Source organism: Danio rerio, chromosome 6 (assembly GCF_052040795.2).
Source record: "Danio rerio strain M-AB ecotype USA chromosome 6, GRCz13ab, whole genome shotgun sequence".
Classification (NCBI taxonomy): Eukaryota; Metazoa; Chordata; class Actinopteri; order Cypriniformes; family Danionidae; genus Danio; species Danio rerio.
In genome coordinates, this window is record NC_141026.1 from 16,501,172 (window position 1) to 16,525,623 (window position 24,452).

A 24,452-nucleotide genomic window follows, 5' to 3' on the forward strand; every position below is an offset into this window, starting at 1 on the left:
TAGTTTCTTTTCTGGATTTTGAAGTTCTTGGACCATTGTTGTATTTAGAAGATGAATGTTCTCATGGAGGTAATCCAAAATATTTTAATTTGTGTTCTGAAGGTCTCGGGGGATTGAAACAACATGATTTTTATTGTAATATAATAATGTGCACCTTTTGTAAAGCTGCTTTTGAATGATAATTATTTAATTGTGAAACACTACACAAATAAACTTAACTGAACCAAATTTAATTTAAGCTAAATTTCTGTCAATCCACACAAATAGAGATGAATCTTCATAGATAAAGAGAAACACTTACTGTAAGCAGAGCCTGTACTTGCCACAGACGGTATAATATGCACAGTGCATTTGTTTATGCATATATTTGCATGTGCAAATCGCATCCAATTATTCACAGAGGTCTAAGAAGGGAAGGAGATATAAATTATTCAAATTGCGCAATGGAAGTCCTAATTATATTTTGCAACCACATGTCAATTAACTTCATCTGCTCCTGGCAGCCTAACTCAGAATAGACTCACTTTCAATTAGACAATCCAATAACAAAATCACACAACCTCGATATATTCCTGATCTATTTGTAGAAAGCTCCAAGTAATATATAGTCCACATGGCAGAAATACAGTAGGCATTTGCGGTTCAGGCCCAGTACATTTGAACTTACACTCCCAGTGTCTTTGGAGACCAGAGCGTACATAGTATAAGTCTCCAAAGCAAACAAATCTGCACCTCACAGCCATATTTAACATATGTGGCTCAGAGCAAGACTGCAAAATGAACTTTGCATAGGGACTGATGGACCAAACAACAAGAGCATTCCTCCTCCTCCACAGACTTGCAGAGGGGTTAATTTGAATATCAAGTATGCTGACTCACACAACCAAGTGTGTTTGCATGGACTGGAGATGAAGTGAGTCAGCAGTACAGATTGTAATGCTGTAGGTACAGTTTGTTAGAAAAGTGCTTTAAAAAGGTCTATGATACTGTAGACGTACGTTTTTTCCCCTTGAATGAGTGTGTGTGCACAATTGCATCTTGACCAATTATTGTCCAAATAATTTCTGTTTTACGAAGATACATTTTTTCAACACATTTGTAAACATAATAGTTTTATTAATAGTTTAATAGTTTTATCTTTGCCATGATGACAGTAAATAATATTTTACTTGATATTTTCCAAGACACTTCTATATAGCTTAATGTGACATTTAAAGGCTTAACTAGGTTAATTAGGTTAACTAGGCAGGTACGGGTAATATATATATATATATATATATATATATATATATATATACAGTATGTATTTATGAACAATATTACACAAGTAGAAGGACAATATGGTTGTATATCTGCACTGGTGGGAGGCGTGCGCTTGCACAAGGCCACAGGTCTTAGTGTCCCACCAGTGACAATATACAGCTATATCCCACTGCTACTGCTAAGTGTGATATTGCATTTGTACAACAATTCCTTGCCATAATCGTGTACATAAAAAAATTAAACACAAAGAGTGTCATACAAAATCCTTTTGTATAAGGAAGCACTTTACTCCATTAAAGATAGCATTTGAATGATTCTCTAGTGTAATGTCTAAAGTGATGACAAAACAGGTGATTTTGCGCACATTTTAAGATTATAAAGCTGAAAGTCATGAAATGCCATCAGTCTAGAGACATTTCCTATTTTCTATTATTTGCATTCAGGATATCACAATAATTAACCCCGAAAAAGCTAAAGCAAAGCAAACACTACCAAAAACACTACCAGACAATGTTATAAATACAGCACTACAATATACAAAAGAGAGAGATCAATTTTTAATGATTTGATCAGCTGTGGTTTAGAATTATGTTATAAAGTTTTTCTCCTCTAAGAGCTTTTCATGTTGTTTCTGTCGCCATCTTGTGGCAGAACATCAACCATATTTACTCTGCGCAATATGACAGGCTGATGGATGCAGGCGCGCTGTTTCTCCGAAATTATGCATAAGCGCTGTCTATCCAAAATTATTTAATATTTAAAATAGGCACTATTTTTATAAATAAACCCCATAGTTGCAATCTAAAAAAGCTAAAAAAAAAAGCCTTTATGTTGTCCAACAGCTGCAATATTTGTCAAACTTTTGTGAGTTTATTGATCTGCTGTCACTCTATGTGAGTGGAGAAATACACAAGGGTAAAGAGGCTGTACAAGTGCTGTTCCTGCAGAATATCGCATGGCTATCAGCCAATCAGACAGAAAACCAGACAGGACTGTTGTATAAATATATACCTCAGTAGTTTATAAATAATAATAATTATTATTATTTTTACATTATTATTATCAAAATTCATGTAACTGTATACAATTCATGCATTTATTTAGGTTGAGCATCAGAGACTATTGTTGTTGAATAAAACTGGAATTGAGCAGACAAAATACAGTTGAATCAATGCAACCATGTTTGAAGTTTTATGAAATTTAAAGAAATTTGTTCAACATCAAAATTTTTGGCTTGTTTGTGATGTTGTCTGATTTGAAAAACAGTGTTAGTGAATCGGGTGTTGAAGCAACACTTTCAGGTCCAAACAAACAATGATTAAACAATTATATTACACTCATCACATATACTGTTTTGACAGTGATACTTAGTAAGTGTAAAACACAATTACAGTGAATGAGTTGTTTTTGTTTTCTAGGTGACAGTGCAGGAGATTAGTCGGTCATGGACAGCAGCTACCGACTAATCTGCTCTTAGAGCGCAATGCGGGCCCATAACGCATCACTTCCTGTCTGCTCCTCACCTCAGTCTACCCAGCAACTTAATCAGAGGCTTACTGCAACCCCCCTCACACAGAAACACACACAGACACACACATACTCGCAATGGCCTACAACATCAGCTCTGCCTCCAAATGCAACACAGAAAGCAGATGAAGCTGATATATGACCTGCATGACTAACAGAATAACTGCCTCTGCATTCCTGGCACTTTGCACTGGAGGTCTTTCTCTCTGAAACTGTCATCAGTAGCAGTGAAAGGGAATACATTTCAGGCATCTGTGGATTTTCAATGTGGCCAAAATGATGCATCATAGTGAGGCTCCTGTAGGACCGATTAACACAGGATGTTGTGGTGAGGCTTAAAGGATGCGGGTCAGTGGGTGGTGGCTGGCCAATCTGTTGCTGCAGCAGGGCAAAGGCTAAACGCTCTTCTACTACTAGGTCAGCTGAAATCCCTATGTGCCAAAAAACACACCTTTTTATCCAGAAAATCCATCCACTGAGATCAATGGAGATGTGTTTTCTTTAGTGAAGAATCATGCTTCTTTGTCTGCCAATCAATTTGATGAGTCTAGATTTGGTGGTTGCCAGGAAAAAGGTTTGGTTCCGGTGAAGGGAACTCTCAGCTCCTTTCTGTTCATAAACACATGGATAAGCAAGTTTGGTGTGGAGGAAATGACTGGCCCACAAAGAGTCCTAACCTCAACCCAGCAGAACATGTCTGGGATTAGCAGAGACTGGCTTTCTAGAAGAATAGTCAAAAAATCCCATAAACACACTAATAAACTTTGAGGACAGCCCTCCCAGAAAATCTGAAGATGTTATAGAGCAGTAGACCTCAATCACCATGCCGTGGTCCAGTACAGGTGCGTTGATCAATTGGTATGATTTAATTTGTATGAAATTATAAATTGTTTCCGTTTTATTTATTATCTGAGTCTGAACGATCTTTTATTTTGAAAAATCTTTTATTTTGAAAAATTCCCATCTATGCAAGAAGATCAACTGATGGAGATGGAAAATGACAGCGGCCTTTTAGTGGCCATTAACGGACCGCATCTTTTCTTTTACAAGTTCGTTGTTTTCAATGGAGGAGCGCACACAAGTGGCATGACGCGCTTGCGCCTTCCAGACGCACATAGTTGAAGGAATTTCAGGAGCGCACCGCAAGTCACATGACAATTATTGACCGATCAGTTTTAGCTTGTATGGACTTTACACATTTCGGTATTTACCTCAGACAAACAAAGAACACCCAAACACTCAAGTGCTTTTTAATTTTTCCACAAAAAACTTCGCTCCAAAAAACTTCAAGAAACATCGCTAATCCCGACCACCCCCTTAGCCCCCACCCCCACGCCTCAAACCCCCCTCCTCCGGTCATTGTGGTAAAATTGGCAAGCGTTGACTGGTGCGTGATGGGCCAACTGTATATTGAACCCTACAGATGAACAGAGAGATGTCATTAAGTAATGTCTATCTAACACCACAAACGGGCTTCGGCATGCTTACGTCATCGCTGCTGGGCTGTTCAGTGAGAAGCGCTCTCTCACTCAGCAGCACAGTGGAGATTTCTCTAAATATATCGTTTCAGTCGTTTGATATGCCGTCAAATATTTCGCCAAACAGTCCTTAGGGATGCGGGGACACGCAGTCAGATATTTCGCCGAACAGATCCGCCACTTTTGGCGCTCATAAATAATCATAAAGCCCTCGTGCTGCAGGAATGAGGAGGTCTGCTGAAGGCGCGCAGCTGTCGTGAAGTGAGGAGTTTGCGTCTTTAATAAACTACGGCAGTTTGCGTTCACTGAACAGCAAGAATGATTAATAAATCCATATGAAACAGGCCCTTAAAAGTCACGTCTTCCAACCGGGCCAGGGCCGGCCAAGTGAACCGTGCTTGAGCTCGATTCAGCGCACTCACACTTCTCAAACGATCCGGGAAACGGATGGCATAGTGTGAGTAGGCCCTTAGTGATGCCCCTGGAATCTTAACTCATTAGAACAAGTGGCTTTCTTTCAGTTCTACGTCTTCTAAACTTAGTGAGGATGTGCAGTAACTTTAGCTTTTGTGAACACCGCAGGGTCATCTACCATGGAGGTCATCTTCTTTAGACCTGTCATGAACTGTGTGCTGTGAGACATTGCCTCGGTCACCACTGTTGTAGCTCCTGGTGATTTGTTGCACTGTGGCCCTGCAGTCACTAGCTACAGTATGTCTCCATCCACCTATTTCTATGCATATTTTGGATTATCACATTAAAATGTTTGATAAAAAATGCCAAGATTTGCATACATTTTAAAAATGTGCCTAAAAATGTATATGAACAACTGAGTAGGATAAAACTAATGTAACTATAATTAATGTTTACTAAAGTAATGAGATTTTGTTATAAGATATCACGTGATGATAAAAATAGGTCCAATGGACAGCATTAATGCACAAACCAGCAGGCCGACCACATTGTAAAACATCTGAAATTTGTTTTGGTCATTCTAATATACCTTAAACAATTCATGATAGTGACTGCTTTGACTGTTTGTGCTGTGAACTACATGCTGCTGGATGATGGTTAGTTGTTTTGTCATGTGTGCAGCATTTCTGAAATTTTATGTTTCTACTGCTACTCTGACAAAAGTCATACAAGAGTCAAAAAGCCAGGCCATCAAAATTTGTCCACTACAAAACTCAGATAAATTGGCAGCTTTTCTCATTCTGACACTGAACACTTTACTGAGCGAAAGATGAGTGTTGGGCAGCATATATGCTATGAAGCTCTTTGAACTTTATTTGCCAGGTGCACTTATTTCTCTAAGGTAGGGCTGGTCATAAAGTATCCAGCACTAAACCCTGTCTTCATTATTAATTTTCAAAACCTTCCACATTTCAAAACTTTGCAGTGAACCTCCAAGTCTGCACTTTGGTGAGTTATTACTGCATAAACTGTCCTGTATAGGTTAGCTGCTGCCTGCAATAGAACCTCTGCAAAGAAGTTGTGAGGGCCCTAAAATATCCAATAGGATGTTCCACAGTCTCACAGTCACACGAGCCATGGCAAGTTTGCAAGACCATAAGTGCATGTGAGGAGTGCCATTTGGATCAAAGCCTAAGACGTACAGCCTTAAAGGCTTTCTGCTTCCTGTCTCAGAAATCGGAAAATACAAGTGCAGTTGGTGGAAAAAGAGACGAATGTGAATGAAGTCCAAAGTTCCAATGGACTCCACATGCTGAGACTGAGGGAAATGTTAAAATAGAATGGTGAGGTGATTTCTGCTTCTGTGCAACTAAATCAGAGGAGAGGCCCCAATACACTTCAGGCAAATTCAAAGAATCGACTAGTGTAAGTGTGAAATAATTTTTAATAAAATCAGACAAGGCTTGCACAATGTCAGATACACATTGCCATTCGAAAATAATTTCACCAGAAAATATATAGTTCTAATCAAAAAGACTTCATTATTTTATAGCTTTAGCGACTTTTCAGACCCCCTTAGCGACAAAATTTTTTTAAAAAGTGACTAGCGAAAAATCTAGCGACTTTTTCGTGTTACTAGAGATTTTTATAAACTGTCATGTGTCCATACTGTACCGTCCCTACTCTTCTCAATGAGCTGGCCCCTCCCCCACCTCAGCTCAGAGCACTGACAGGCGGTCCAGTCCTCGTACAGCAGCCTCTCCGTACCGATGGAAAATGATTTAGCACCGGCAGTGAGAAGGTATCTCCCTTGTACAGTCAAACCGATCTGCTTCTCCTTTGTTTTACAATTTAATTTGAACGTTTATTATGTTGGCTTGAGAAAGCCAACATACTGTTATACTACTCTGTCCTTAAAAACAAACGTATCTCCTCCTAGGCTGTTCATGCCACAAGGCCCAAATATGGTCAAAATGTGCCTTCTGCATTCAAGATTGTTGCTATATCTCCTCATGCCAGTAAGACTTATCATTTTTTTTATAAAAAATGTTAAATATTACATTTTTATAATCCGGGCATATAAAAAAATTATACAAGCCCCAAATTTGGCCAAAAGCTGTATTAAGATGTGGTAGATTTTGTTGCTATATCTTTAAGGTTTATCAGACTTATAATTTTCCAATAAATAATTTTTAAGCATTATTTTTCTCAAAATACGGCAAACCATTTTTGACTTAAACTCCATATTTTTTACTGATATGGCAAGCCATTTTTGCATGTATCACCTTCACAATTATTAAGCATTGTATTTTCAAAAAAATACAGCAAGCCATTTTTACATAATGTTCATTCCCTTAGTCCCTTTATTAATCAGGGGTCGCCACAACGGAATGAACCGCCAACTTTCCAGCATTTGTTTTACACAGTGAATGCCCTTCCAGCCGCAACCCAACACCAGGAATACATAATGTTCAAGTCCAGTTTTTGACACTCATAAAGACTGTCATAGAAACATCGGGGTTGATTTAGATCACTCATATTGCCAAGAAGCTTTGATGTATCATCACTAACCTGTCAAATGTCCCCATAGCTCTACATCAGAACATAGTAGGGACCTGGGCATTGGCTTGTTTGACTCATGCTAGCAAATGGGACTTCCTGTGTACTATGCATGGTAACAATGATAATGGAAGCCAAGTGCTAATAACGATTAGCTACATGCTATGAATAATTATCTAAATGCAATAACATATGCTAGAAATGCCTACTGAGTATTAGCATTTGATCAAACATGTACACAAGCATTGCCATTTAGCAACTGCTTAGCAACCACCTAACAATGCCAAAAAGGTTTGACTTTCTCAAGCCAACATCAAAGTTTATCAATGAACTTTAGGTTCTAGTTCTTTTCTTGTTAACAATCACAGATATTTTAAGTGAGAGTTTCAGAAATTGTCTGAGTTTATTACGTCTGAGAGATTATTGCAAATTCACTACACATCTATAATGATATACTTTATTCAAGGTCAAACAGCAATACATCTAGTTAAATTGACATGTTACATTAAGCGTGGTGCAAATATAAATACCCCTTTATTGACCACAGGCTGTTAAACCAAGAGAAATGGTAGAACGTGATGACATCAGTAATATGCAAATTAACATTTGACGTAATCTAGCGACTTTTAGCGACTTTTCAGGCAGAGCTCAGTGCCTTTTCATTGAAATAATTGATAACAACAATCAATCAAGCATATTATATTATGGGCCTATAATATATGTTATGTGTGCAAAAAATTTAACATCGGAGTCTATTTGTCTGTGGCCCATAAATAAGAAAAAAATTGATACTTTTGTATGTCAATTAAAATGTTGTTGAAATTCATAACTGTTCAGCAATTTTAAGGAGAAAAAGCATTGTTTTTTTGTACTGGCTGTTTTGCTGAGCTGGGGCATAAGAAAAAAAGCCTGGTCATCGCAAATTCACAGGACCTAATTTTTTATGGGCAGACCCTTTTCCCCTGGGCCCAATAAACAACCTTAGAGCTCCCTCTTCCCCTACTCTAGTATATACTGTACCGTTTTACTGACACTAATGTGATGAGCAGACCTAACATCACTGCACATTAGGACGTGAAAGCAAGCCATTTGAGCTGCATGCTGCACAGCCTATTAACATAATATAACAGTCATTGCTTAAGACAAATAAAAACACTGAATCAACTATAAAAAAAGGGTGGGAAAGACGTTGGAAGGACGTTCACATGATTGTCATGGCAATGACTAACTCCATTCTGATCACATTAAAACACCCCAGCCCCATTTCAGCAGCGAACAAACAGGGGAAAGAAAAGTGATCGAGTTTCTTTGGCTGTTCTGTAATGCTTTTCCTTGGCTTGGCTGTTCCTTAATGCTTGGTGTATAAAAACAGGTCAGCTGGCAGGGATCATGAATATAATCATTACCGATGAGCCTTCAAAGTCCTACATAGCTGGCCTTGTGGCCTGACTCCATATAAGACTGCACACCTAATTCATGTCTAAACAGAGCTGTATTATAAGTTGCTAGGTGACTGTGCCTCTCCTGTCAAACACAAGGGTTGGATACACATTAATAGGATTAGCTCACCAAAGCACTTTTTATTTCACTAAAAACAAAAAGGAATAAAATAATATATTTTTTTTAATCAGTTACAGTAATAAGAACTGTGAAATGTAAATCATTGATATTCTTCAGTGTACTGTTGTAAGTAAATCACTGAATCTAGTGTAGTGTTTCCCAAAAGCATCAAAAAATACATCTGTTAATTAACAAATTCCCTTTGTATACGAAATAATATAGAGAGAATTAAGTATGTAAAATAACCAACAAATACTGGCAGTTTATTACCAGGTTTTTGTACTTTAATTTATGACACCAACACTGACAACATTTTACTTCAAACTATTAAATATGACAATAAACAGACTTTTCAATATCAAAATATTTGAGAAATGATCAAGCAATTCAAAAGCACAAATAAAAGAAACAAAATACAGAACACTGTTACTTTACTGATTTGTTTACAGTTTAAGCTTAAGCAGATTATAGAACATTTATTGATAATATAATAGTTATAGTTTTTCTGTTATAGAAACTATTATGAAAAGTTATAGATTGTTGGCAACATTGATCTCTACAGTGTACTAATGCCCATAAGTGCATTTTTAAAAAGTGTTTTAGTGTCGGAAATCCTGAATAAAAATGTATAATCATTTCAGCTGTTTATAAATCGGACAGCCAAGGTATTTGTCAAAATTTTCACAAAATAACAATTAAAATGTTGGCTGTTTTACGAAAACTAACACAAATTATGCTACAAACTACTTCCCTTTTTGCAGCTTATTGGCAGTCTCATTTACTTTCTTTGTTTAACAGAAGAATGGAAATCAAAAAGGTTTTAAACAGCATCACAATGAGAATAATGACTACCTTTATATGTTGAGAGAAACTATTCATGTAACTTTGGCTGAATATGCAGTTCCTGTGAGAAGGAAAAACAAAAAGAAAGTAAAAATATTTGAGGATGCAGAGTTTATTGTATTCCTCAGGGACTGATTTATCATGTAAAAGAAACATTTAATAACTGAGTTTAACCCTTGTGCACTGTTTAAAATTTCTACCTTTTTGTTATGTTCGAGATAAAAACATCCACTGAATTAAACTGCTGTAAAAATGCATCAGATAATTTTTTTTGTGTGTGCATAAATCTGTTAATCGACTTCAGTCCTGATCAAAACTACTAAATCTTTTTAAAAATTTACAGGATTTTAACTCTTTAATTGCCAAATTCATAAATGATATCACTAAATATATATTTATATTTTTAATAGTAATTGTGGATTTTTTTTTACCTTTTATCACAGTCTTGGACATGTGAACGATTAGTAACAACATTGGCTTTAATGAATTGTTAGATTTTCATTTTCTCTCCCAAATTTTCTGTTGATGGCCTATCTGAAGGGTTAATGGTGCCAACTGATGATCTACAGTAAAAATTGCAAATTGTACCTCTTCCCAACAGGGGCTTCAATGAAGGAAAAATAGCCATCAACAGTAAAATTTTTAAATCAATCAAAAACAATATATAAAAGGCAGTGTTGTTTCACATGTCTAAGACTTTGATAAAATATTTTTTTAAATACAGTCCACAATTACTTTTTATATTAAAAATACATAATTATGTGTTTTCTTCACCAAATCAGTGACATTTACGATTTTGGCAATTTTCTTTGTAATTTAGTAGTTTTGATCAGGACTGAGGTTAATTAACAGATTTATGCAAAAGTGTTTTTTTTTTTTTTTTTTTTTTTACAGCACTTTAATTGAGTGGATGTGTTCATCCCTAACATAACAAAAGGGTAGTAAATTTTCCCAGAGTGTATTGTTGAGTTTTTTTTTTTAATCTAAGCATTTTCTCAAAATAGTGTCAAAATAAGATTTGTCACCAAAAATCATTCAGCTAACTGAAACAGAAAAGGTTATGGCCAAAGTAAGACTCAAAAAGAGTGGATGAAAACATCCCCAATAGTACATAAGGGTTATTAGAGTTTAACTGAGTTTTATTAAACCAAACAGATCAGAGAGCAAACAATGCAAAGTATCCTTACTTTTTCTGTTTCTATGCTGGATTTAATTTTCTAAGCTACTGAAATTATTCATTCACTCATTCTCTTTTCAGCTTTGTCCCTATCTGGGGTCGCCAAAGCAGAATGAACCGCCAACTTATCCAGCATTTTTTATGCAGCGGATGCCATCTCTGGGAAACATCCACACACACTCATTCACACTCATACACTCATACACTTCAGACAATTTAGCCAACCCAATTCACCTGTACGGTACCGCATGTCTTTGGACTGTGGGGGAAACTGGAGCACCCGGAGGAAACCCACGCGAACACAGGGAGAACATACATGCAAATTCCACACAGAAACGCCAACTGACCCAGCCAAGGCTCGAACCAGCGACCTTCTTGCTGTGAGGCGACAGCACTACCTACTGCGCCACCCCTACTGTAAATATCCGTGATACATTTCAGTCCTGTATTAAAAAAAGTTTGCCTATGAAAGGCACCAGCTATTCAACAAATTTATCAGGGCCTATATTTCAGAATGAGAGAAGAGTTCCTATCCATGTCAGCCTAGAATATAGCAACTTTTCGCTTTCCCTTGGTCTACACAAAGCTACAGAATAGTCAAGAAAAATTGAATAGGTAAATGATCAAAACTGGCATCACGGTGGTGCAGTGTGTAGCACTGTTGCCTCACAGCAGGAAGGCTGCTGGTTCGAGCCCCGGCTGAGTCAGTTGGCATTTCTGTGTGGAGTTTGCATATTCTCCCCGTGTTGGTATGGGTTTCCTCGGGGTGCTCCGGTTTCTCCCACAGTCCAAAGACATGCGCTATAGGTGAATTGAATAAGCTAAAGAACATCCGCTGTGTAAAACACATGCTGGATAAGTTGGCGGTTCATTCCGCTGTGGCAACCCCTGATAAATAAAGGGAATACACGAAAAGAAAATGAATGAATGAATGAATAACTTTAAAGAAGGTTTTGCTCCATTTCACATGTTGCATTCAACTTGTTGATTATTGTATATATTTTTTCCAACTCCTGGTATTCAGAACATTTCAGTTTTACAGATGTGTAATAGTATTATTAATTAATTTCTATTATTATAATGGTCTTGGCTCTTGATTCAGTGTTGCTCTACCTAGTTTTGGTCTTGGTCTCAACACCTAAATTATTTTTCTTGAGAAAACTTTCTTTCATTTTTAACACACACTGGAATAAGTCTTGTTTTGTCTATACTGTAGGTCTGGTCTCAGTTGAAGTGGTCTTGATAACAACATACCTTTCGTACAATGGCAAGGTTTCATGGATGTTAACGTTTGTTTGTGGAATCTATTGGCATTGATGCCACTGAAGAACCTTCATTTTCAAAATTGTGTGCATGTGTGAATGTGTGTGCTTGTGTGTGCCTGTGTGTGCGTGTGTGTGTGTGTGTGTGTGTGTGTGTGTGTGTGTGTGTGTGTGTGTGTGTGTGTGTGTGTGTGTGAATTCTTCAGTGAGATAATGCTTTCCAGATGTGGTCAGTTGACCCAAAAGGTCGAAAGACGTATTTAGGTGAACCTGAAAACCTGAATATTTGTGTAAAGGACTAACTGGCAGTAAACACAAACATCTGACATTTAACATGGAACATCTTTTGATATATATGACATTAACAACTATAGTGATATCCAATAACAATAACACAAGAACAAGGTTCAGTTATAGACGAGTAGTAAAAATAACAAGCATGACTAAAACCCTGCACTATTTAGGCTACTTTCTGCATTCACGGCACACGTTTTAAAAACAAACCTATATGTCTGCTTTGGATTAAAAGCTGAAAACCTCTTCAGGACTCCACGTGTAGTGGAATATTTAAGTGATCAGCACAATTTGAGCTCTGTGTATTTTAAAATGCGTCCCAAAGGGTATTTGGGCCATTTGCTGGGTGTGATGTGCCGCATCATAGCAGCTTCTGACGTCAGCAGTCTGGGAGCTTCTCCTTCGCTTTCCCGATTGATCTTCGCTTCATGACGTCACGCAGCTGCGCAGGTATCCAAAAACCGAGATGCTGTAGCTCTAGCACTAACGCTCTTTTTATAGAGCGTTATTTTCATAATAAACCCATTTACAGAGGATTTTCAGTCATGTAGGTCATGCAAGCAACAATGGCCTTATTTAGACTGCGACGAATAATGTGTTTTTGTCATTCACAAGCGCCTAATAATTGAGAGAGGAGGAGGGAGCGAAATGTTTCCCATTCACATTATTAAAGGACACGTGCGTCATCGTATCCGTGCTCGTTTTTCCATACTGCAATCTGGACACAGTACAGCCGTCAATAAAACCTTTCTTTATTCAGTAAGGGCTTTTAGACTTGCGTTTAAAGAACTCCAGTATACTTGTGAAAGGGAGACATTTTGCGCAGCATGACAGAGCTGACACGGGAAATATTAATATTCATCTTACCTCTCGTGCTATTTGAATGAGAGCATCATCCTCCGCCGATAGTTTCTCCCGGTTGGGGATTCTTTTCCTCCCCGTTACTTGAGATGCCATTTAAAATCCCCTTATTTCTTACACAAACCTCTACAAAAAATGTCTGAAGTGATGTGATGTTCAGTTGTGTGCAGATAAAATATCACCCTTCAAAGTAGCATGGTCGTTGGGGAACAGCATTAATAAATGGTTATACTGTAACCACTAGCTAAAAGATGTAGAGCACTAGGACACATCTTTCCTTTGATGCTCCGTCGTCTCCATAATCCGCATAAATATATGGCGGGAGCCTGTTGCACATTCAAACGACACATCGATCTGTCAAAACATCACTGATGGGATGGGAAATGACAGTTTGCTGATGCGACGTGAGCACGATAGACTGCAGGCACTCCTGAGGGTAGAACCGGTCATCCCTTAATATCCCGTCCAACAGTTCGATGTAACGTCAAACCGGAGGAATAAAGAATAAAAGTCGTCAGTCCAGAGCGGCGTTTGTTTCTAGGGCAAAGCGAACCCGGATGGTAAGCGGCCCTGAGATCCAGCAGCAGCCCAGTGACACGCTCTGATTTCAGCCTGTGCTGCTGGACGCTGCGATGAGAGTGGGCGGGTCTGTGGGCGGGGCCCGTTTTTATTTTTATTATTTACGCCTACTTTCAATAATTGACAATATCTATCTATCTATCTATCTATCTATCTATCTATCTATCTATCTATCTATCTATCTATCTATCTATCTATCTATCTATCTATCTATCTATCTATCTATCTATCTATCTATCTATCTATCTATCTATCTATCTACATCTTGTTTTATTAGGTAAATGGTGCTCTGAACTGGTGCATTAGCTCCATCAAGAGGCTTTATTAGACAACTACATCTCTTTTTGTGAAAAAATTAGCAAAAATAAAATTAGTTTAGCAATAATACTTTTGATATTAAGCTGCTATCTTTATTATTAAAATGAATAATTATTATATTATATTATATTATATTATATTATACTATATTATAGTACATTAATGTTGTTGTTTCTGCTGTTATTGTTATATATATATATATATATATATATATATATATATATATATATATATATATATATATATATATATATATAATTTGTTTATTTGTTTGTTTGTTTATTTATTTGTTTGTTATCCGTTTATGTCCACCAGAGTTCACCAAAATGCTCTATAGTTTGTTTTTTGTTTTTTTCCAAGTCACTAGATGCATTTCTCAAATCATCAATAATTGTTAAGACGTGTGTATTTCTCAAAACAGCTGTAAAGCCAACATGACAACATGGCCTATTGTACCCTTATTGTACATTTGATATATCCCTGGTATGTCCTTGGCCTCTGTTATGGAATTGAGAAATACTAAAACTCAAAGTGGGTGCAAATGTTTTCTTGCAGAACTAAGGATATATATTTTACCTTAAGAAAAGATACAATTTCAGTGCTTGGCACAACAACCAATTTTAAAAATGCAGTAAAATAATTGCACATATATACTATTTTAAAGGTTAAAACTAATATAACTTATAAAATATGAATTTCTGCATGTACTGTGTGTATATATTTCTACAGTATATTCTAAGTTATAAAAAAGTATACCTTTAAAGCAGTATATGTGCAATTATTTTACTGCATTTTTCACTTACTGTACTGCAATTATACTACAAGTGAACACATAGTTAAACAGGTTACTAGTTCAATAATTAAAACATTTATTTAGTTCATGAAATTATTTGCTGAAGTATTCAATAAACTAGTTTTTATTCTGTACAAACAACTGTAAGTGTTCTTTAAGCCAGCTTAACATCCTATCTATAGTTTAATAATAATGCAGAATATTTTTTCATGTAATGGATAAAATTAAAACTTAATATGAATAATAAGTAAAAAGTTGTATTATTTATCGTTACCGTATGTTAATACTAGAGTAAATTACTATAGCTACGCTGTAAAAAAATATCTGTTAACATTTTCCTATTTTGTGATTTACATTTCACCAATGGTGGAAAGAGTACTGAAAAAGCATACTTAAGTAAAAGTACCATTACTTGCCTAAAAATGTAGTGTGAGTAGAGTAAAAGTATCTGTTGTAAATATTACTCAAAGTATGAGTAAAAATTAGCCCTTTCAAAAGTACTCATGCTAATTGATAGCATTCCTTGCACAATAGATGTCTTTGGTTAGCATGATTTGTATTAGAAACATCTGTTAAGTTCAGAAAAAGAAAAGCCAAATATTAGGGGGAAAAAAGTAAAGTACTTGTTTAAAGATGGTCTTCTCCGGGGGTACGAATTTTCACATTTCAAAACATTTATAATGTGATAGTGTTTTCAGAGGGAAAAAAAGACAATTATTTGCAGTACATTTATTATTAAAATGTCAAAGCTGATAGGGCAATCTGATAAACAAAGATGGCAAGGAAATGTAATGGAGATTAATGGAAATTAATCCTATTTTTTTTCTTTGCAAAAAAAACTGTTGTTCATGTCTCCTAATAGTTTTAAATGGGTTGGCTGATATTATTAGCTCAAACACAAAGAGTTTTACAATCCCAAAAATGCACAGCATATGTAAGCCAGTTATACATAGTTATCAGGACTTGTGATGATTGATAATTTGCAATACATCCTTTGGCTGACAAAATGGATGAATGTACTGTAGGTGGCAGGTGTGGATAGACTGACGAAGGTCTAAAGGGATAATCACAGAAGTAACAGCAACAGAGAAGTGATGTCCTCTTTACACTTAAAAGTGCACTCTGCTTGATGAAAAATCTTGGGGAAACTTCCTTTTTTGTTGCATACTCACTGCCTGAAAGTAAATGTTCACAAATATATAGTGAGTTGCAAATCTGGAAGAAAGCAGATTTAAATGTAATTTTTTTAACTAATTATTTGAACGGTTCACCTTTTTCTTAGCTTTATCAATTGATAATCCTTTAGCACTTAGAGCAGCTAACTTGCTCTCAATATCCGAGACCTGATAAATGAATAAAAGACAGAAGATAAATAAATGGAGAGACAGACAAACAGACAGATCTTTTACTCAAGTACACGAGTACAGATTATACACCACTGCAGATAAATGGTTAGTGTGATTTTACCAATTAGGACATGTTCCTAGATCAGCATCTATGTTGATACTGGAACAACATTCCAAACAGCCAATCAGAGCTAAGGGATATGTTTAAAGTTCATGTTAGGTTTGGGCTTACAGTTAGGGTTATGTTCATCTACATCAGGGGTTCCCAAATTTTCAGCCCGCGACCCCCAAAATAACAATGCCAGTGACTCGCGACCCCCAATATCCTCTGAGGTGGTTATAAATACAGAAACTTTGCATGCAATGACGCAGACACACCAATTAAATTTGTGTCAGTGCTTTAAATGTGCCAGAAAGTATAACCTGATGTTATAAAATCAAAATGCATCTGACGCTATTGCTGCCTTTAATATAATGTAATTACCCCAGGGGTCGCAATCTAATAGAACTAGTAACTATAAGCTACTATAGTAACTATATAGTATATAGTAACTATAAACTACAATTTTTATTTTAAATATAGTTATGGATAAAATAAGTTAATTCATATGGTTTAATAAAAATAAATAGATTTTTGGAAATCACCAGGCAACGTCCTTCATTGCCCCGAGACCCCTCGGGGGGTACCGACCCCCACTTTGAGAACCACTGATCTACATGACTGTTATACAAACTATTATTTTCAAATCACACCCACCGCAGAGGGATAGTCAGACAGACAGACAGATAGATGAACACCCTTATGTAAAAAAATTACTGTGTACTTCAAGTTAACTTTATTAAGTACACTTAAGTAATGTCGAAGTATATTTTAAGTATACTTCATGCATTAACCTCTATATGTATTAGTAGTATACATGTAATCAGTGCTTAATCTGAGCCAGATCTTGCTGTCAGATATTCATGTTTTGCGTTCCGGTATTTATTTTGGATCTGGCATTAACTTGTGCATGGTGAATACCTATGTGTGTGTGTGAGACAGAGAGAGAGAATGAGTGCAAGCAAAGGTTCTGTGGATTGTGTGTGCGCACATGCATGATGGTAGACACCATATGCCAATTAAAGCTAAAGTCACGTTTAACTATTTAACTATCCAATCGGATTGCTTATGTTTACAATCACTCTCATTGGTTGGTGATTGTTTCCAGCGAAGTGTGCAGCGAAGATAAATATTGGCATAGTGGCCTGCCTAAATAATCTTTGTAATTTTCAAAATGGCAAAGAGGCAGTCAAGCATATTTTAATTTTTTAAAACCACAAGCAAATCTGATAATGAGCCTAGGATCTTGGGAAGATGAAACTGCGCGAATAGATCAGGATAGCGGGAGACAGAAGCAAAGTCAGCCAGAAAGCATGACAGAAGAGATAAATGTGGGCCCTTCTTGATTCGACTGAGTGAATCATTTCATTATTTTTTTTCACTTTATTATCCTTTTTTACAGGATTATTATCCTGGCTAACCTATAACGTTATATGGCAAAAAAATAATTAAAGACCGTTAAGAAATGCGAAGTTCTTTTTTGCACTATGACCGTTTAATGACGTTATGATCCGGGAAAACTTAAATTGTTTGCTGGACGTCGGTCACAATAACGTTTTATTTCTAGGTTTTGTTGTGGTAATTATTCATGAACAAATTAAGCACGGCTTTTAATATAATGATATATAAATAATATATATATGTATAATTGACAACATTTGAGTTAATTGTAGGCACAACTGTAGAATAGTATTTAAGAAAAACCTCAAACACACTGCTTCTTTTTGTGACAACATGGGAAAATTAACAAACCAGAATCAACATAAAATTATTACAATTTGCTAAATTTTAATTTAAAATAAAAATATGCTAAATTTAGCAAATGTAAAATTATTGTTATGTTCCTTTTTTAGAGTGTATGTAAACTTGTAATTTCAACTGTATATTTACCTTATTATTCACATATAAACTGAAATCTTTTTGGCACGAGACCTAAAGTCTCATTCACTTCCATTGACTTTTAAATGGTAAAAATGGCTTGTTATGGTACTTGATATTGCAAACTTATTACATTATTTTTCTTTTTATCTATAGTCAGGAACACACTTGCTTGTTGAGCAAGCAGTTTGACCGTTTTCAGTCATTTATTATTCTAGTCATTTCTCCTATACGCAACTGATTCGGAAGTCCCAAAACAGTTGCAAAAGTTAGCACCCTTCTACATTGAAGAATAAGGTCAATACAGTATAAGTATAGTTTTAAGTGTACTATAAGTATAAAATCAGTACACTTTGGGTTCTTAACAAGTCCACAAGGAAGTTTTTCATTTGTACTGCAAGTGAACTCATGAGTAGGCCTATAGTTCTAGTATACTTTGGTAATACTTGTGGGAAAATAATTTTTACATAAACTTTATTCCATGCTCAGGATTTGGGCAGTGCATTTAATCAATAAAACCACAAACACACACACACACACACACACACACACACACACACACACACACACACACAAACTGGGGGTGGTGTCTCGAACATGTAACCTTTGAATCATATTTCTGACTCTTTAAACACTAGCTCACAAGTGAGGATGCTTTAACGAAACCACTGGTAGTTACAGTGGTTTAGTGTATAGTGTATACTTTAATTGTTTAATAATATACAGTATTTGTAACTTTTCTAAATGTAGACTTAGTTAACTAATAGTACAGTGTTATGCTGCAAGTATGCTTAGTAATAAAATAAATGTAGGTAATGCTGATTTGAAATAAGCTGGTGTTATTATTCAGCACATTTTTAATCAGAAACATATATTCATGCTATATATAATCTCTTAATTTAAATGCAATGTACTTGTAACATAAACTAAACGCTACATTTTTAATAAACTATTTACAGATAGACAAATGGACAGGATGGCAAACAGAAAGAGATAGACTTACTCAAAGACTATAGAATACACAAGACATGTCACTCATATAGTTTTGAATGGGAAAAACGTGTAATGGTTAATATGGCGAATGAAGCCCCGCCTTCTAATACAGATGCCAATCATTGATCATTATAGACTAAGGGTTTTCCGTGGAAGGGGCTCAGACCAGACGTGATATTCTACAGATTCTGTTTGATTTGAACGTTTAGAAATGAAACTAAAGAGAAAGTTGTTGTTTAATTTTAATGGTGATTCCTAATATGAAATTCAATCATAAGCTTGGCAAACAATATTGGAGAATTTGATGTTTCCCCATTCAAACAGAATGCTCGAGCATACTGCCCGAGAGGCGTTTAAAAGATGGTCGCAGAGTGAAATGACTTGCCTTAAATCAGTGGTCTCAAACTCAGTTCCTGGAGGGCCGCAGCTCTGCACAGATTAGCACCAACCACCTCCAACTCACACCTCCTTAATAGTCTCTAATATTCCTGAACACCCTTTTTATTGAGATCAGCTGTGTTTGATTATGGTTGGAGCAAAACTGTGCAGAGCTGTGGCTCTCCAGAAATTGAGTTTGAGACCTATTCCTTAAAGGGACTTTGACAGACTGGCATAAAGACGGGTGGACAAGATGGCAGACAAAACAAATAGCTGCACAAACAGGCAGACAGAGAGGAAGATGCATGCATTAATATAAAGCCACATCATTTCTAGACAAAAAGGTTTTCAAATTGATGCTTACTTCACTTTCCGTGCCCTGAACTTTGGCAACAGCCAGAGCAACCTGGTCCTCTAGTTCAGAGAGTTCTGAATCAGTTAATGGGCCACCATAGTGATTCTTGGCATTGTGCTCAATCTTTTGCAACTTTTTTGCCACTTCATAGGACTTCCCTGCAGTCATGTACACCTGCAGCAAAACAAAAGAAGAAAAGTTCTGAACAAATTGTTTATAAACGTATATAGTGATAGTATTATGTATAGTGATATACAGTAAAACCACTTGATCACTTCCAGATGTCTAAACTCTCTGCTTCAAACAAACATAACAGTATCTGTTAGAGGGATAAGCTTACATTTTCCTCAAGTTCCCTGTACGCATCATCAGCCTGCTTAACATCTGTGCCCGCTAACTGAAGTCTGTCATTAGGATTTGAGGGGGTCAACTCGTTCATAGCGCTTTCAGTGGCATTAATTGTTCTTAGAATCTCAGTTGTGATGTCGCATAGGGCCGCTGCAGTGGATCTCTGAAAGCCATGTAAAGGGAACAGCAATTAACCGAGAGGAGAGAAGCCTCATCAGCAGTAAAACCCTAAAATGACCTAAGTGAGGTATTAGCATTGCTTAGGTTACAGCTAAATGAGGCTGAAGTATTGCTGATGCCTGCCTCATGGTCTTTAGAAAATAATTTGCGGGAAGTCTTTCAGATGTTTCTTTGGCTATGCTAATAAATTCCCTAGTTGTAGTCTAACCAAAACTGAAAAATCTGTCATCATTTACTCATTTAGCTCATGTTGTCGCACACCCATAATGCCTGAAAAGTTCAAGGTAACTAAAACTTTACTACTGTATACTCAGGGTACAAATATAATAAAGGTACAAAATCTGTCACTGGAGTACTTTTTTCCTCGCCGGTCCTTAAAGGTACATGTTACAGTTTTTCTCAGTGGCTTTGGTGCATTTCTCACAACACTATTTACATTTGCTTAACAGTTAATGCATTTCTTAAAACAATTTGTACAAACTGCAAAACCTAGTTGATAACCTGCAAAAGTGTGTCACTTGCTCAAAATGGACCGCTCATTCCTCAAAAGCAAGTATTGATGTCAATCAAAGTGTCAGTGTCATCAAGATGAAAAGTCCTGACACCATTATTGATGAACAAGATAGTCAAATGGCTTTGTCATGCTAAAGACAGCAGTATATACTATTTGCACAGTCATTTGAAAACTACAGTAAAGTTAGACATTTAGTGAGATATTTTAGTAGAAGACACTGAATGTCTGTCACATTTTTACTGTATTTGCTCTTTACAATTCCAATTTATTCACAGCATTGTGCAAAAGAATAAATACGCCATTACAGTTTTAAAAATACATTTCAACATGGTCGAATTGGAGCAGGATGAAGCACAAGCTTATTAATTTCCCACCACATGTGGTACATATCATTCATCTATCACTTTAACTAACAGTTTTTCTCAGTCGCTTTGGTCCATTTCTCACACCAGTGCATATCTGCACAACAGTTAATGCATTTCTCAAAACAATTAGTACAAACTGCAAAACCTAGCTGATAACCTGCAAAAGCGTGTCACATGCTCAAAATGGATAGTTCATTCCTCAAAAGCAAGTATTCATGTCAATCAAAGTGTCAGTATCATCAAAATTAAAAGTCCTGGCACTATTGTTTATAAACAAGATAGTCAAATGGCTTAGTCATGTTTTCATTATGACACTTTACTCTGTACAATTTTTCCAATGAAAAAAAAGTCAGATTTTGGTGACACTTCCTGAAAATGCTCAAGACAGCACTATATACTATTTGCACAGCCATTTGAAAACTACAGTACAGTTAGACATCACTGTATTTAGTTAAGTATCTGAGTACAAGACACTGAATATGTATGTTTCACATTTTTACTGCATTTTCTCTTTGCAATTCTAATTTATTCACAGCATTGTGCAAAAGAATAAATACAGCCTTATTTACAACAAAAATAAACTTCCTTTGGGTAGAGCTGTGCACAACTGTACACAATATTGCAGAACATATTGGAACTGAACCTACAACATACATAGGTCTGTAAATCATTCATGAAACTGTTCAATTTTTAAGATATTTTCAGGAAAATAAAGATTTAAATTTTTTTTATAAAATTTGCTAGAAAGATTTTGACAGCTAGTTCAACATTTTTGTATGTAATGACTCAAGTAATGAAATGAAGACTATTAGTTTTATATGGAATGACTATTCAGCGTTTACAAGTTTAGTTAATTTTGACTGACATGACAAAAGCAAATGATAATGTTATAAACAGCAGAGAGTTGTAAGTAAACAATTGATGCATGTCCAAAAGCATCTGCAATTTGTTGGAAGGAATGAGAAACTGCTATGTGCACAAATGACTAATTGTTTAAGAAATGCATTAACCGTTGTGCAAATATAAATAGTGTTGTGAGAAATGCACCAAAGCGACTGTGAAAAACGTTCGAGGTTACTAAAGTAACCCTTCGTTCCCCGAGGAGGGGAACGGAAGCACTATAAGTGGATTTGATTGTAAAATCCACGCATTGGGAGGTTCGGTTCAGAAGCTACTCGTCTGAAAGAGTATTGAACGGGCCAATTAAGAATGAATTGGCAGCGCAAGCCTGCGCAGGTGAGCGGCATAAGCAATCAACTGAGTATATAAGCTCACCTGGCGCAGCAGACGCTATCCTTTTTAAGCTGAAGAGACTTTCAACAGCTAAGGGACAGTCATTATGGCGACGGAGTATAGTGCTTCCGTTCCCCTCCTCGGGGAACGAAGGGTTACTTTAGTAACCTCGAACGTTCCCCTTCGGGGGGAACTTCAGCACTATAAGTGGATTTGATTGTAAAATCCACGCATTGGGAGCCCATTGAAAGCGCCATAATGACTGCACCTTACCAACACCCCCGATGAGGAGATAGTCAAGCAAGCGTGACGCACCCACATCATGGGGGGCGCGGTCCTCCAACGTGTCCCTGGCCCTAATTTATCCTACTTCAACAGAAGTTTTACGGATTTATATATATTTTTTGGGAAGTCGTGAGCATCTAGATAATTCTAGGAAAATACGACAGTACGTTGGGAAGCGTGCAATCCCGATAGGGAGGACGCTGCGGAGGCCATCCGTTACCCAAGGGGGGATAGATGGCAGAATTTACATATGGACTAGCCCTAAAAAGGGGGAGTACGCATAGCAAAAGAGTGGTTAGCGGGGAGGGAAGACACGGGTCCGCCCAGGGGGGGGGGGACTTAACCGTGGCTGAATAAGCATATGGGATCGCCTAGTGGGGACCACGCATAGCAGGCACCTTTACCCAAAACGCGGGCTGACCAGCGGGCAGACCTACAACGTAGTGGGCCAGCAAGTGACTCCTCCGCTGAGTCAGTGCTGGGGGCCACGGAGGAATCTGCAGGGCTCACCTGACGGGGAACTTTACTGACAGATAAAAAGGCGCACGTATCTCCGTGTTAGGGAAAATGGCGCAGCAAGCGTGTTTCAACACCCTACCGAATTGTTTCCTCAATCACCAAGGGTTACCTAATACCCTTGAGGAAACCGGCTCCACTCGCAGATTGTAAAACCTTGCAAATGTGTTGGGTGTCACCCAGCCCGCAGCTCTACAGATGTCTGTTAGAGGGGCGCCGCGTGCGCGCGCTCGAGAGGATGCGAAGCTCCGAGTGGAGTGCGCACGCGCTCTCGGGGGACGCGGCTCATCTCGGCTCTGATAGTGAAAGAAAGGCATCCACAATCTAGTGGGAACTTATTTCGGTACGGCACTTCCCTGCTGCCGACCGCTATAACAGACGAAGAGCTGCTCAGATGATCTAAACTCTGAGTGCGGTCCGGATAATACGCAAAACGCGAACTGGACAATAAATAAGGGCTGGGTCTGCCTCCTCCGAGGGCAGCGCTTGCAGGCTCACTACCTCGTATTAAAACGGAGTGGTAGGAACCTTGGGCACATATCGCGGGCGGGGTCTCATACGTGAGAGAAGCCAGCCCAATTACAGGCACGAGTCACTGACCGAAAAATGCCTCCGGGTCCCCGACCCTCTAATCGATATCAACGCGACCAGCAGAGCTGTCTTCAGGGACAGAAAATACTGAGTCGAGGATCGAAGGGATCTGACGCGGCTTGTGTAGCGAGGGCGAGATCCTAAGAGGGCATGAGAGGGGGCGGGGTGGATTAATTCGCTTAACGCCCCTGAGGAACCGGATGATGAGGTTATGCGTTCCCACGGTGCTGCCAGCCACCGCGTTATAAGAGCGGAGATGGCAGCCACGTAACCTTGAGTGTGGAGGGCGACAGCCTGCTCTCCAACTTCTCTCGGCGTAAAGAAAGCACAACGCTGATCTGGCAAATTACGGGGGTCTTCTCAGCGAGAGACACACCATTCAGTGAATAGACTTCACGTCAGGGCATAGGCGCGCTCGGGGAGGGGGCTCTAGCCCGAGTGA

At 37.5% G+C, this 24,452-nt stretch overlaps 2 protein-coding genes across 48 annotated transcripts in view; both read right to left on the bottom strand.

Moving 5' to 3' along the window:
• Nucleotides 1–13,834, bottom strand: part of lrrfip1b (leucine rich repeat (in FLII) interacting protein 1b) — an 81,791-nt gene extending 67,957 nt beyond the window's left edge. For all 40 annotated transcript variants that reach the window (XM_087256920.1, XM_087256915.1, XM_087256904.1 and 37 more), the window contains exon 1: nucleotides 13,245–13,834. In XM_087256920.1, coding sequence (XP_087113046.1) covers nucleotides 13,245–13,334 — 90 coding nt within the window. In that variant the 5' untranslated portion in view covers nucleotides 13,335–13,834. The remainder of the gene's footprint in view (nucleotides 1–13,244) is intronic.
• A 1,811-nt stretch (nucleotides 13,835–15,645) lies between these two features.
• Nucleotides 15,646–24,452, bottom strand: part of mlpha (melanophilin a) — a 53,335-nt gene continuing 44,528 nt past the window's right edge. For 3 of the 8 annotated variants that reach the window (XM_087255734.1, XM_087255732.1, XM_087255733.1), the window contains 4 exons: nucleotides 20,319–20,489; nucleotides 19,988–20,152; nucleotides 16,200–16,271; nucleotides 15,646–16,103 (listed from right to left, as the gene is read on the bottom strand). In XM_087255734.1, coding sequence (XP_087111860.1) covers nucleotides 16,038–16,103; nucleotides 16,200–16,271; nucleotides 19,988–20,152; nucleotides 20,319–20,489 — 474 coding nt within the window. In that variant the 3' untranslated portion in view covers nucleotides 15,646–16,037. Of the gene's footprint in view, nucleotides 16,272–19,987; nucleotides 20,153–20,318; nucleotides 20,490–24,452 lie in introns of all 8 variants that reach the window. The other 5 variants (XM_087255738.1, XM_087255735.1, XM_087255737.1 and 2 more) reach the window with 3 other exon arrangements.